Below are 14,220 nucleotides of genomic sequence, written 5' to 3'. Positions count from 1 at the left end.
TCCTCCCGTGTATTCTTCCATGGTGTCCTACTGAAAGTGCCCATGATGCACGGTGCTACACCTACCACTGTGTCTGCAGCAACAACACCTGCCACCAGCGTCCCCTTCGTTGCAACAACCACAGGCAATCAGGTTTGGCCATTTATTTCACCTGTTCAGACCTAGATAGCTACGATGTATGTAAGGCACAGTATATGCTTTGGGGATTGGTGAGAGACATTGGTTCATATCCTTCAGTATTTCTTAAGCAATTGTCACATTTAGAAGTTTTATTTTCTGTGTATTCTAGAATGCTGTGTGTGATTCGTTACTCATCTTGAGATTCATCAGCAGAGTTTCACTCATTTTTAATCAGTTACCAGATGTTGTTCTTGGTATGCTATATATCAATACAATTGTGACTGTCACACCAATCCTTAAATGTATATACAGGTACTAAGTATATCGTAAGTGCTTCCTTATTGGTCAAGAGGTGAATTTGTTTTAGTTTACTACCATTTTTGGTTATTGTGTCTGAAATCCCACTTGGTACAATCATCACCTTTACCTTCCAATCCACTGGAAAGAAAGCAAGCTATTACATTTCTTTCCAAGGCACAGATATCCATATCATTGCCCAGTGATTACATAAGAAATTCCTTCCCATGCTGACATTAGATGTGCTTGTGTTGTTTTGATTTTCATTTGCTTTAGGTATTTTCAGGCATAGTCACAGTGCAAATTATAAGATTTGGGAGAGACTCGAATTTTTAAGGAGATACGTACAATAATTATCGTGTACTGTTACGGCCATTTGTGCCTTATTAAAGTGGCGACCATACTTGCAGACTGCAAGTTGCACTGCTCTTTAATTTACATATCAAGTGTGGTAGCCATGTATCATACAAGAGAATTAATTCATTGGAACAAACCACATTCTAAGTTAACTCTTTGTGGAAATGGTTGATATGTCTAATTTTTTCTGTGACATTGAGTATGGTTATTGACTACCATGTCCAAGCAGTGAACAAAATTAGCCGAATTATATGAAGAAACTATTTTAATCTGAAATCTTTTTTACTACTATAGATACCCCAATTATCAATAGATGAACTGAATAGCAGCATGTTTGTTTCACAGATGTAGAAGTTACCAGTAGAACAGTAAGTTTCTTTAAGTATTAATAGAAATAATATTTATTGGTTATATCTTTTATTTACATAATTGCGTTTGCTAAAGACTTTGGTAAATATTTTCATTAATAGACGCAGCTTGACTTAAGCATTCTAAATTGTTCAAACTGAAACTTGGGGAGCAAATACGCAGTTTTTATATGAAAATGACAGCTGGTACTGTATTTTCCCAATGAGCTAACAAATTCTGAAATGTTTTCCTGTTATTTAAAGAGGTGTGGTTTGCTAGTCAAAGGCACAGATCATTTTTGAATTTTAATTCTTTAACACTTTTGTAGCTTCATGTTTTTTAATTGAAGTAAAGCAAACTGTTTTGTCAGGATGTGACTGAGACGATTATCTTAAAAAAAAAGTAAACAATATGCTTCTCCTTATGACGTGATAAGAAATAGTTCTTTTACAGTCTGCTGTTTTGTGTTGCTTCCCATGTAAGTCTATCAAAATTTCTCCAGCTGTTTTCAGTGACATAATTTAGTGATTTAATCATTATTTTCATTCAAATCATCTTTATTTTTGTTGTTGTTTTTGGATTTTTTTCACTTTCACCCTTGATCTCCTCTTTGCCTGGTCTAGAGCCTATTGTGGCACACACTTGATTTGAACAATTGCTTGTTTGGAACAAATGGCTTTTGAAGCCACCTAAGGTGCCAAGGTATCTAATTAATGATAGGGACTTATTAATCAAGCGGACCAATTCTAAATTGCACACATTAGTTACTGAAAGGTTGAAGTTCACAAACCTGGAGTGTTTCATTTGGTTGAAGGAGACACCAGTTTTTTTCTCCTGATGGCTTAGTACCCCAGATCCCAGCTAGCACTTCTTTCCCATTGAGGACTCACAGGCCTCCTCAATCGTAAGGAATGTTTTAAAAAGATATCCTTGAGTATGTGGAAGAAATAACCAAACTAAACCAAACCCGTTGCTGTCGATTCTGACTCTTAGCAACCCTATAGGACAGAGTAGAACTGCCCCATAGGGTTTCCAAGGAGTGGCTGGTGGATTCGAGCTGCCGACCTCTTAGTTAGCAGCCGAGCTCTTAACCACTAGGCCAAGTAGCTGTATACTGGAATATTTTTCAGGGGTGCCACTTGGGATAGTGGCAACTTGAGAATAGCACTAAACATGAGAACGTAGATTTAGCAAACACTTGTCCAATTCTAGTGGGCTGCTTTACATCAAGGCAAATGAAAGCTGTCAAATATAATCAACTTTCCAACAGAACATGTTTGGGAATAGTGATTCCTTTTTGCTTGATGCCATTTGAAAATTTAGATGTATTTGGCAGAATGTGTAACAGACTTTGAAAATTTCTGCAAAGTTCAAAAATATAATTTTGCACAATACTACATACAGGTAATCCCTGACTTGTGATAGGGTCCCATTCTGACGACTCCATTGTAAGTCGGCTCTGATGTAAGTCAAACACCTCTTTTTTTTTTTTTAGTTTCCATTATTATGATTGCCTTTTATTATCAGTATCTTTATAAATCCGGAAACCCTGGCAGCATACTGGTTAAGAGCTACAGCTGCTAACCAAAAGGTCAGCAGTTCAAGTCCACTAGGTGCTCCTTGGAATCCCAATGGGGCAGTTCTACTCTGTCCTATAAGGTCACTATGAGTCAGAATCGACTCGATGGCAATAGGTTTGTTTTTGTTTTAATAAATCCAATCTTTGTCTTTAGGAGTTAGAAACATTAAGTATGTAAACTTACAGATATATTTTAATGCATGCATACATACATAAAAATACACAAATCATAAAAAAGGAAGTCATAAGTGCAGTACATCATAACTCGAATATGTTGTAAGTCAGGGACTACCTGTACTTAGATTTCACACTTAGGCTATTTGTGCATAGCTCCAAAACATTCAGATAAAAAGCTTAAAGTTCAGTTCATATTTGCATATTTCAAAACACTTGATATCAAACATGCTTTCTCAATATATACTTGTTGAAGGGAGTGGATGGATGGTAAATGTTCATCAAAATATTTTGGCATTGTGTAGATAATACCTTAAAACTATTGAGTGTGTCTCTGTTAACTTAGGGGAATTCTACAAATCGGTGCTCAGTGAGAACCATAGACTATCATAGGCTTGTGGTTCTTCAGTGATCATTTCCAACAGCCTCATTTTTGCAGATATAGAATCTGAGATTTGTGTGGGGAATATCTTGGCATTTTTCACACACAGAACTGGGACAAGAACCACAGTATCCTGGCTCCTGTTTCAATAACCCTTCGATTTTTCTCACTTTCTTTTTTTTTTTTTTTTCCATTTCAGTTGAAATTCTGAACAGCAGAGTTATGGAGTATCAGAATCTCTCCATGAGAAGCTCCATATGGCCTTTCTATATATATTTTCGTACGTCCTCTTCTACCAACTCAACAATAAGTGTGGTGCAGTCAATATATTAAGCAAAACAAACATACCAACCAAATTAAAAAAAAATCAAGCATTAAAATCAATAGAGATGTTAAAAGAAAACACGACTAGAAAACTACCATCTATCTTATTTGAATATCAGGTAGAACGTGGCCATTAAATTTTGAAACGTGTTATGTTACCCTTTGTCATTTTCCAACAACCACTGTGCCGAGTGCATCTCCACAGTGGACTGTTGTTGTTTTACTGTACATTCTTTGTGGAGAAATGTTTGTCTGATTTTGAAGTGTTACAGTTTTGTTTACATGGTAGTCTATTGGGTTGATTTAGAATGTATCGAATGTATCCAATACCATTTTCCCCATTGTTGTGTTGATTTGTACTGTGTTAGGTTTTTACATTCTATCTAGTATGTTACCGTGTATGTGGGGTGTTTGATTTTAACTAAAATATTTTTAGTGGGAAACAGAAACATGTTCTTGAAAAAAATATGACAGGTTAATGTTAATATGCTCTCTCTCTTTAGGATATTTCTGTAGGTTTCTTGGGGCAGACATTTAAAAGGCCTCACTTTCTGAGTGTGTTCAAACCTGTTCACAAACATGCATGTATATAATTGTTCCTGCAGATCTGACTTTGCAACATAAGATCACATTACTAGATTTGTTTTGCGAGAGAAGTACTTACCTGCACAAAACAAGGACATTCTTAAAACATTAACCCCTGATTTCACTCCTTTTAAATAGCTCCCTGGTAAACAAGAATTTATTTAAATCAATTTCTCAACATTTATACTAAAATTCTGTGAAAGGCCCATTGCATTTTTTTGTGTGTGTGTGGCTCGAGGGTTCTATCTCCTTGGTTGAGTGTCTAAAACTGAGCCATTTGAAATCCTGAAGAGAAAAACTGGTACTTGGAGGCTTTAAAGGTATGCTAATTACAAGTTATAAATTAAACAGGGAGATGGGAGAATGGAGATAGTTTTACATATTGGAGGAAGTACGGAAAACCATTGCAATGTAACCTTTTATACAGTGCCATTTCCTCAGTGCAAATGGCTCATCCTTTTTAGACTACTCTTTGAATAATAAGAGGCAATCTAGCAAAAGTCAGTGGGGTGGAAGAGAATTGGTTCCAAATGAGGCCTTTCCTCTCCAAATGGACAATCTTCTCTATTGATCACAGAGGTAGCTTGAGTACAGGTTCAGAGAAATGATTAGGAGAGGAGGTGGGGAGACATTGTAAAATGATTCTTTTATGTATTCAAAACTTCTGGGAAGGATGTCCGCAGTTATCTTTAGCTTCAGTACAACTGAGTTTCCAGTTTTGGTAAACTTATTGGGGAAGGAGCAAATGCCTGTGATATATGGCAAACTTTATTAACATCAGAGTCTCCCCAAGCATAACCAAGCCTCTTTTTGTTTGTTTGTTTGTATTTGTTTGTCTTTATGTGTGTTTGAATATTAGAATAGAGAGGCTTCTAGCACCCTTTGGATGAGATGGAGTGGCTACACTCCACAGAGCTGAGCTGAACTCACACTACTAATAGTTACAGAATAATTTTACAACCAAGTAAAGTAGTAATTAGTCAGTTCCGGTGATATTTGGCATTCCTCCTCCATTCAACTCAGTTATTAAAGTTACTATTGTTATACAGTGGAAACATATATTTTACAACATAGATTTAGTATTTTCTACTAAATATATATATTCTCTCACTGGAAAGTATAAAATCATCAAACTTGATAGGTTTGTTTTCTCCTTTATAAAAATGATAATCACAGAAAACAATCTGATTTATAGTATCTTAAGCCAGTTAGTAGTATTCAAATCACAGAACAATGGAGACCTTTTTCATAGTTGATGAAACTGAGGCCCAGGGCACGTGACTTGTCCAAGACTACCTAGCTAGTAGGTGACAGTCAGACCCAGGGATATCTCCTGACTCTCTGTTGCTCCTCCTTTTCACTTCGCACTTCAGAACATTTGAGACTCCATCCCAAAGCACATCAATTTGGCTCAGAATATAAAAAAGCAAAATTAGCCCTCTGATAGTTGATATCCTCTTAATCTTAATCATCAATGTGAATCATGATCAAAAGTGATTTCTAAGTGGTCTTGCTTGTATCGAGCCAGTGTCATCCAGTAACAGTATTGCCTGTAGTTGGAGAACTAAGAGGTGTCTGGACCTTTACCTGTTGATTCTTTGAACCACTTAATTTCTATTTCCCCAAATCTTAACACTGTTAGAGAAGAAAGTAGAGTATACCTTTTATAAATTACTTGCGTATGGAACTGAGTTTTATATAACCTGTGCCAGTGCCTCTCCAGAAGGGCAGATCTGATCACATGAAGCCAGGAAGGATGCACCTGAGCTGGTGCCGATGTGTTCCTTAACGGAGATGGGATGTTTTCAATGCAAAATGAATTTTTGTGTAGTCTGAGGTTTTTGGTGCAACGTCCTGTTTCATTTAACTTGTGAAACTTCTGGCAAAGATGTGCATAGATCTTAAACCTAGAGTACAGCTGCGTTCATATTGCCTTAAGCACTGGAAAACATGAATAATGACTTATTTTTTAGTAAGAGGTTCAGTGAGGGATAGTCAGGGTAGTTGTATTTTTGGTGCCGCAATTTTTTTGTTGTTGGCATATTTAAAGAAGTTTTATAAATACATTTAAGAAAGAAAGAAAGCTCAAAGCACTAAAGTTTTGATCAAATTCAGAAGAGTTTTGACAAAAATGCAATTTTAAGATAGCATGCACTCTTTAAACCAGTTGTGCAATGACTTACTCAAAGGATCTTTACTCAAGAAAAGTAGATAAGTCATTAGACTATAAATGTCCAGTTAAAAAGACAAGTCACAAAACTAATCACTCAGTGACTCTAAACAATAATTTACTTGATGAATTGTATATATAAAATTCTAATCACTTTTGATTTTTAACATTTTATAAACTTTCTCTTTTTCATGGGCCTCTATTTTTAGTTATCCCAAATTAGTGTTTTTGTCCAGTTCTCTCAGCCTATTCTAAAAAATGCAGGAATGATGGAACTTGGTTCAAACAGGACATGTATACAGAGAAAGTAATCTACAAGTTATCATTTAAGAGGATTTTGTAGTATCAGTTAAGAGAAAGAAACACTGTGTGTCCATCATATAAGTATATTTTAAAGAGGGATTAAAATTAAATGGATTCATAAAATTGCTATTTAAATACAGTATTTCCCTTTTGCTGTTGGAGCTTGATTTCACCACCGGCTCTTGTATTTCATTTCACTTTTCTAAATTAGAATCTTTAATTTGTAGTTAGTGGTGATGTGGAGAATCCTCTTCTCCCTCCTCCATCAATCTTCTCCATCCATATTTGAGCATGTGAAAGCACTTTGACCTTGCCATAAGTGTTGTTCTACACCACTAGGCTGTGTTCACTAATGGGCAGCTTCAGCTCACTGGCTCTCCAATTGGGGAAAAGCAAGTACCTCCTTCCTGCCATCAGCAGGAACAGAATAAAATTAATCTTTACATTTGAATCTGCAGTTAATGGCATGGTCGGTAAGCAGAGTGATGTCTGAATAAGCAAGAACATCGACATTACATTTTATTAAATAAGAGAGAAGGCCCCTGTGCTACTTGGAATGTTATTTGGATCTCCCAGCCCCCTTTGGAGAGTGTAGTTGAGGATGACCTTGGATAAAATGCAGCCAGAAGTTTTCTGAATTCTTTTAGGCTGTAGGGTATACTGTGATGCACAGACTGATTAGAAACTGGACTCCTCATTCTTTTTATCCCTTGCACATTTCACACACATTGAAATAGAGATAGGTAAAATTTATGAGGGAAATCTAATTTCCCAATCCTGTTGAATAGATTTAGGAAAATAGTGGCCTAATTTTACCAGTACCTGTTGAAGGCCATAGAATAAACAGTAGGTAAAAGCGAATAACAACTTTTTGCAAATATAGTCGCTAGCCTAATCAAACTGTAAATATAACTACAAATATACATTCTGAGCACCAGCTCACTCATTGGTGCCACGTTTTCATTTTTCTTATTATTAGTTTTTAAGGTTTTTATTGTATTCCTTTTTTTATATATCACTAAGTAACTAATGAATTTTAATTTTGAAGGAGAGTTAGAGTAAGTTGAAGTTTTTACTACGTGTATTCAACCTGCCTAGTTATGTTCTAAACTGACACTGAAGCATGGCAAGGTATAGACTAAAGTCCATAAATATTCTTTACAGTTCACAGTTTAAGAACAAATTTAACTTTATATACAAATAATAATTAATTGTTAACTAATTATATTTAGTCGTTGCTTTGGCAACAAAACTACAACATGGCTACCTTTAGGCACATTTTTGGTGTGTGCGTGAAAATTTTACTTGTAAACTATACGTGGTTTGTGACAGTATGAGCTTGTAGAAGATACAGCTCAAAACTCTCGACACAGATACATTTGAATATTCTTTTTTAAATCCCAAAGTCTCATGTGAAAGCTGAATTTGTGTCCTTGTGTGACTTTTTGGTCAAAAAGTTTACTACACATGGATTCTAGAGTCAGGTTTTATAGCTTATAGAATTTGTTGTGTGGGTAGGGTTATTCCACAGTATTTAGACTTAAAACACAATCGTTGCATTTATAGTACATTACCTGACCTTTATTCACACATTTATTTCTTCAAAGTTACCCTATTCAAGTGGCATAACCGTAGCTGCATAAATTCTGTTTTCTGGAATTACGTATTTACACAAATATATCTAAATGAGGATTGAAGCATAGTTTGAAATAATTCATATTTGTAAGACCATACTTCAAGATACTGTGGAATGACCCCTTAACAGTGTTTAAGAGACATATGCTGCAGTTAACTGATTGTCTCAGTTAGGGTGCGAATGTGTGAGACACACCTATTTTGCACTTATGTACATAGTCCATGAAAGCAATTCTTGGAGCTTTGTTGAATTTAAGAAGTCTGTGATAGTAATGGAAAAGTTAGTAAGACAGAGTTCTTTCTAAGGCTGTGAGAAGAAGGGATTTTTTGCTATAAGACTTAACAAAAGTATGATGCTGCTTTGCTGTTGTGGAGGCTGTCTAGTTTGCTACAGCTCACCAAAAGAGAAGACTTGTAACAGGTCAACTTCAGCTTACAGCACTGAACAAGAGTAACAGTACTTCATCATTTAGCAAGACCACTAGCAAAGATTGTTTGCTCTGTTAATTAATCTCCCCTGTAAATACACACACACACACACCCACACACCCACACACACACCCAGGCAGGTTTCTGGCTGAGGTTTTCTTTTTTCAGTGGTTACAAGCAGTGAAATACACTATAAATTGCAAGACAAATATTCCCATTAGAATAGAACCAGATTTCATCTTTCACAGAAATTTATCAATGTATTATATCAATTAATGTGTATATCAAGTCATATGTATTTAAGTGACAATCAAATTGTTAATGTTGACCATGATTCCTCCTTTCAGAACCAGAACACAAAACCAAATTGGGAACCATTGAAAGATTTCACTCAACAGTTAAGTATGGCCAGCATGGGGGCATTTCACTCCCTTCAACCAAGGAAAAAAGGCTCCTGTCATAAATTTATAAATGGCTTTACTTGCATTATTTACATTATACCTGTTCAGTTGGGGCTGTTTTCTGACTTACAGATTGCAAAGTACTTCACTGTGCCACTTCAGCCTCCCACTGTTTGGCTTTAACTAACCAGGAGAAAAGCAGCCAAAAACTTAGATAAAATAAGAGCTAGAAGAGAATGTTTCAATCAGATCATCTCTATCAATTTTTGTTCTCACACCACCTACAGATGGCCACTTAACTTTCCTGTGGCCCCTAGGGAATGAGACCTAGAAAAGGTCAAGGTTCAGAAGGTCAAAGAATTGATCACTATCACTACAGGTACTTTGAGTCCTTCATATCTTGGGGCATGTTGCTCTTGCCCTGCAGAAGGAGCCCATCCTGGGATGGGGGGAGTTGGTATTTAATTGCTACCCATTTTGGCAGCCCTTACTATAGAAACAGGAAAATAAACCAAAGCTGGAAAGCAATCCAAGCCTTACAGTTGTCCAATCGCTCAGGGCCAGTTGGCTAGAAAGTTCTTTCTGTTGTTGTTGTTGTTCCCTCAACCATGATCACTTAGAGTCAGCCATACAACAGTCTGACCATCTGACCAGCATTCCTCTTCATATAAAATTTAAGCATTCATTCCTTCTGTAGTTAGGAACTTCACCATGAGCCTTATTGCCAACATATTCTCCCAATATAACCCATGTTCTTGTGTTGACATTTCCCTGTGAACCCGTAAGCCACAGAATATATTTTCATAAGGTTGATAGAGATATCAAAAGATTTTAAGGAAGATTCATCTATGAAATCGTTGGTATGAACCTAGAAGCATCACAAAAGATATTGAATGAATTGGTAGCATGGTGTGTATGCTGATAGCCACTGGGTCATTTTCTCTGGAGCTTAGTATACTCAGTGACTGTGTTTATATAAGTAAAACAGATTAGAGAAGGAAGTATAATTGAAAAATGTATATAACTGAGGCCAAAAAGGACCTCTATTATTAATTCCAAAAAAAGGGTTTAATCTGACTAATTCGTATAGCGTCCAGCCCCTCCACTTGTCCTTGCCTATAATAGAATCGTCCATTAATACTCAAAAGTAGGATTTTTCCAGAGAAATTGTATCTTTAAATAGAACCCATCCTCAATTATGGTGCACATAAAAGAAGGAAAAAATCACTATGAAATAAGTCACAGTTCTTTGCAGATATTGCAAAAATCTTTGCTAGTCATCTTCTATATCATATCGTTTAATTACAAAAGATACCTCTGTAGGAAGACCTAAAGGTAACCCAACATTTAATCAGTGCTTTTTTTTCTTCCAAAACACACATCTAAAGATTTATCTGTCAGAGAACTGCATGGTTTCAAAGCTTTATTTCCATATTCAGATGCTATTTGTTAGTGATGGAAACCAAATTATTTCGTTGCTATGCCTTTTGTGTCTAGCAGTGGAGAGGATGACCTGACCATCAGCTATTGGATTCTTGGGTTTGCATTTTCAAAACAAATTTTCCTACTATTATTGCTTCTGCTTTAATTATTAAAAAAAAAAAGAACCATTTGTTAACCTGCCCCCAGATTATAATCATTTAAATTAAGACTTAAAAAAAAAAAGATACTGCTAAATGTACTCTTTTTATTTAAAGGGCAAACTTTAAAAAATGTTGAATTTAAAAATACCTGTAGATAAGAAAAGGAGCTCTGGTGGCACAATGGTTAAAGCACTCAGCTGCGCACTAAAAGGTCAGCAGTTTGAACCCACCAGCAACTCTGTGGAAGACCTGGCAATCTGCTCCCATAAAGATTACAGCCTTAGAAACCCTATAGAGCAGTTCTACTCTGTCATGTGGGGTCGCTATGAGTCAGAATCGACTTGACAGCACACAACAATAGATAAGAATATTATTGGCCTTGTACAACAATTATAGATTTAAATAATGACCAGAATAGTTCATAAGTATAAACTGTTCCTGTAATATTTTGCCTCCAAAATGCAATAGCTCATTCCCTCAACTGCTATGCTATCAATAGGGCAGATGCTTCAATTTTGCTTTGCTGTTTTTGTTTTTGTTTTTGTTTTTTGCCAAGCTATAGTGCTGTAGTGCTTGTTTCGTGTTTAGAAGTGTGCATTATGCACCTCATTTTAGTATGCTACATCTGCGTTGCTCATTTTTTGTTCTTTTAATAAAATGTGTAAATTTCTTTGTTATGTCTTTTTTTTATGAATCCATATTCGCACATTAGGAGTTTACTTATGATCTATTCATGTTCTATTATATTAACTCTAATCTTTAGAAATACAAATTTCAAATTGTGACTTGGGTCAATATTATCTTTCATACACAGAATACATTTCTTTCCAAATATACCTTCAGTATTTTGAATTATATAGACAATGTGTCCATTTTATTGGCTGTGTTATTCCTATAATATTGAAGTTATTAACACAAGAAAAACACTTGTATTTTAGTAAAAAGAAACTTAAAATTTGGGGATAATACTTACTGGTGTCCCTTGTGCCTCAGAAATTCTAAAGCATATTCTAAGATACATTATTAGAAGTTTGTCTTTTCCATTCATTTCTCTTCTATATCTTCAATGGAACATATGAAATCAGTGCTGTTCATTTCATTCTTTTCAAGATGGGCATCAGTGGTTTCATAACAATGAGATGTATGCATTTTTCCAATAAAACATTTTCTCTCACTTAAAATTGGTTATCTCCAAAAAATATCACAAGAGTGAAAGGATGGTCATTTTTATTCTTTAAGAAAGCAAAACATAAGTTGGTAATACTTGATTCTGTCAGATTTCTGAATACTTCAAAAACACTAATCTACGACTTCTCCACACTGACCACCCGTTCTATAGTCAGGCTCACAGAACTGAGGTGAAGAGTTTGGATCAGAGGTTGTGGCAGAGTGAAGTATTATTCATGTGTCTCTAATAGTGAAAAGGGCCAAGGAAGGAGGTGGATCTTTGTCCAGTATCAGCTGAATCATATAGAGCCACTAGCTCTCTCGCCCCCTTTGCCCTGCTTTACTATTCTAAGTGTGGTTCCCACCATGGCATTTCAAATTTGAGCCCTTTGATGTGTTGTATATGTTTCTGTGAGTTTGTGATAATCTCAGCACTAAAACCAGTTCAGTATATAGACACTTACAGGAGGCCTTTGGCCTCTTCAGAATTCAGTTTATGTATTTCTCTTTGAAGCTGCTGAATGATAAGGCATCCATGACCATCATCAAAATGGAGTCTTGGAGTTTCTATTGGCCAGAAGAAAGTTGACCCATAGGGAAAAATTTGTCTTGGGTAACTTTCAGCCTCTTTTTTCAGCATCCTTCCAAGCCCCTCCTTTTCGCATCCCTTGTGGTGGCCTCTGGCCTTCAAGTCCCGTGGCTGTACCTTATCAGACATGCTTCTCCATGTAGATCTGGATTTTTTCCTTTAGAACTTTCCTGTTGGGCATCTCAGGATAGAGAGAGCAGCCTTAGCTAAGAACTAAGGGACAAATCACACTTAGGTGTTCAAGACTGGCAGTACTTAATGTGCTACCCCTCCTGGGAATGTCTATTTAAAAAGACATGACTCTCCAATGGTTGAATATCAGATAACTGCACACGTTGTTGTATGCTGTTGAGTCAACTTCGACTCATAGAGACCCTATACGACAGAGTAGAACTTCCCCATGGGTATTCCTAGGCTGTAATCTTTACAGAAGCAGATCACCGGGTCTTTTCTACCATGGAGCCACTCGTGGGTTTGAACTGCCAACCTTTTGGTTAGCAGCCAAGCACTTAACCATTGTGCCACCAGGGCTCCTTACACATTGATGAGGGTGATATAAGTTACTGATGTAATCTTCTAGACACTGAATCATAGCACTCAGACAGCGATCAAATTCCTATGGATAAAAGTGGTCTAGTCATTTACCACCTGAAGAAGACCAAAAAAGAAGAATATTGTGATTTTGTAATTGTCAGGAAAGTTCCAATATAGTAATGAACCTAAAATAATGACTAGATAGTGAACATTCCAGAATTCCATGGAGTGTAATCCACTTACATAGTCAGACTTACAAAAAACGGCATCTATAGAGAGCCCTGGTGGCGTAGTGGTTAAGCACTCAGCTGCTAATCAAAAAGTTTGAACCTACCCAATGGCTGTACAGGAGAAAGACCTGGCAATCTACTTCTGTAAAGATTTCAGCTTAGAAAACCATATGGGGGCAGCTCTATTGTGTCACATGGGGTTGCTATGAGTTGAAAATCGTACTCGATGGCACCCAACAACTTCATAGAGAGCATGACACAGTGACAAGCCTGATACATGAATATATTTCTAGGGTAGACTAATGCCTGTACCTTCTAATATCCAACAGATGGCCACACAGATCCTAGTTTTGACATTCCTGTACTATAAATGCTCATTTATCTAAGCCCTCCCAGTTTCCCCCCCCCCCCTTTCAGTGCCTGAACTTATACTTCTCTCTTAGGCAGAAGGATAGTGGGAGGTTTGGGGAGGAAAAGCCAAGAACTCCAAGCAGAGTACCTTGGACAGAAAGGGCATCCACCAGGTCATAAGGATTAGGTTTGTGAGAGGAACAAAAGGCGTGATTCCTGTCCTTACGGGCAGATGCCTAAAGCAAAAGCATTGCACTCTGAAGTGGATGCAGAAATCAGTATCAGAATGGAGTTCCAGTCAGAGTAGCCCAGCATTTTACATGGAAACAGAGTGCAGTCCCAAGGCAGGCAGGGCTCCAAATATTATGTGCAACAGATGCAAGAAAAGTCGTAGGTTTTCGTCATGAGAGAGAGGGAGGTGTCTCCCCACAAGTGATGCAATGCACTGAATGCATATACAGGTGCAGAAAGAGAGAATGGTGCAAAATCGTAGAGTAACAGCAACGACAGCATCTGTTAAAGCAGATAGCCTGTTCATTAAAAAGTGGACCTGAGGAAATGCAGAAGGAATCTGAGGAGTCTCTGCAGTCAAAATACTTCTAGAGACTGTTTGGCTACAGAAGATGACGATCAACCCATTGAGGATCAGTATAGGTCTCAAG

The 14,220-nt window shown here is 36.8% G+C and overlaps 1 protein-coding gene across 6 annotated transcripts in view; it reads left to right on the top strand.

The window, feature by feature from the left end:
- MBNL3 (muscleblind like splicing regulator 3) overlaps positions 1 to 11,357 on the top strand; it is a 122,580-nt gene extending 111,223 nt beyond the window's left edge. For 4 of the 6 annotated variants that reach the window (XM_003420842.4, XM_023539947.2, XM_023539948.2 and 1 more), the window contains 3 exons: positions 38 to 132; positions 1,069 to 1,142; positions 3,457 to 3,570. In XM_003420842.4, the coding sequence (XP_003420890.1) occupies positions 38 to 132; positions 1,069 to 1,125 (152 nt within the window). In that variant the 3' untranslated portion in view covers positions 1,126 to 1,142; positions 3,457 to 3,570. Of the gene's footprint in view, positions 1 to 37; positions 133 to 1,068; positions 1,143 to 3,456 lie in introns of all 6 variants that reach the window. The other 2 variants (XR_010319652.1, XM_064277595.1) reach the window with 2 other exon arrangements.
- Positions 11,358 to 14,220: the final 2,863 nt, after the last annotated feature.

This window comes from Loxodonta africana, chromosome X (genome assembly GCF_030014295.1).
Source record: "Loxodonta africana isolate mLoxAfr1 chromosome X, mLoxAfr1.hap2, whole genome shotgun sequence".
NCBI classification, from domain to species: Eukaryota; Metazoa; Chordata; class Mammalia; order Proboscidea; family Elephantidae; genus Loxodonta; species Loxodonta africana.
Note: the sequence above shows the minus strand (reverse complement) of the source record. Positions and strands in the feature narration are given on the sequence as shown.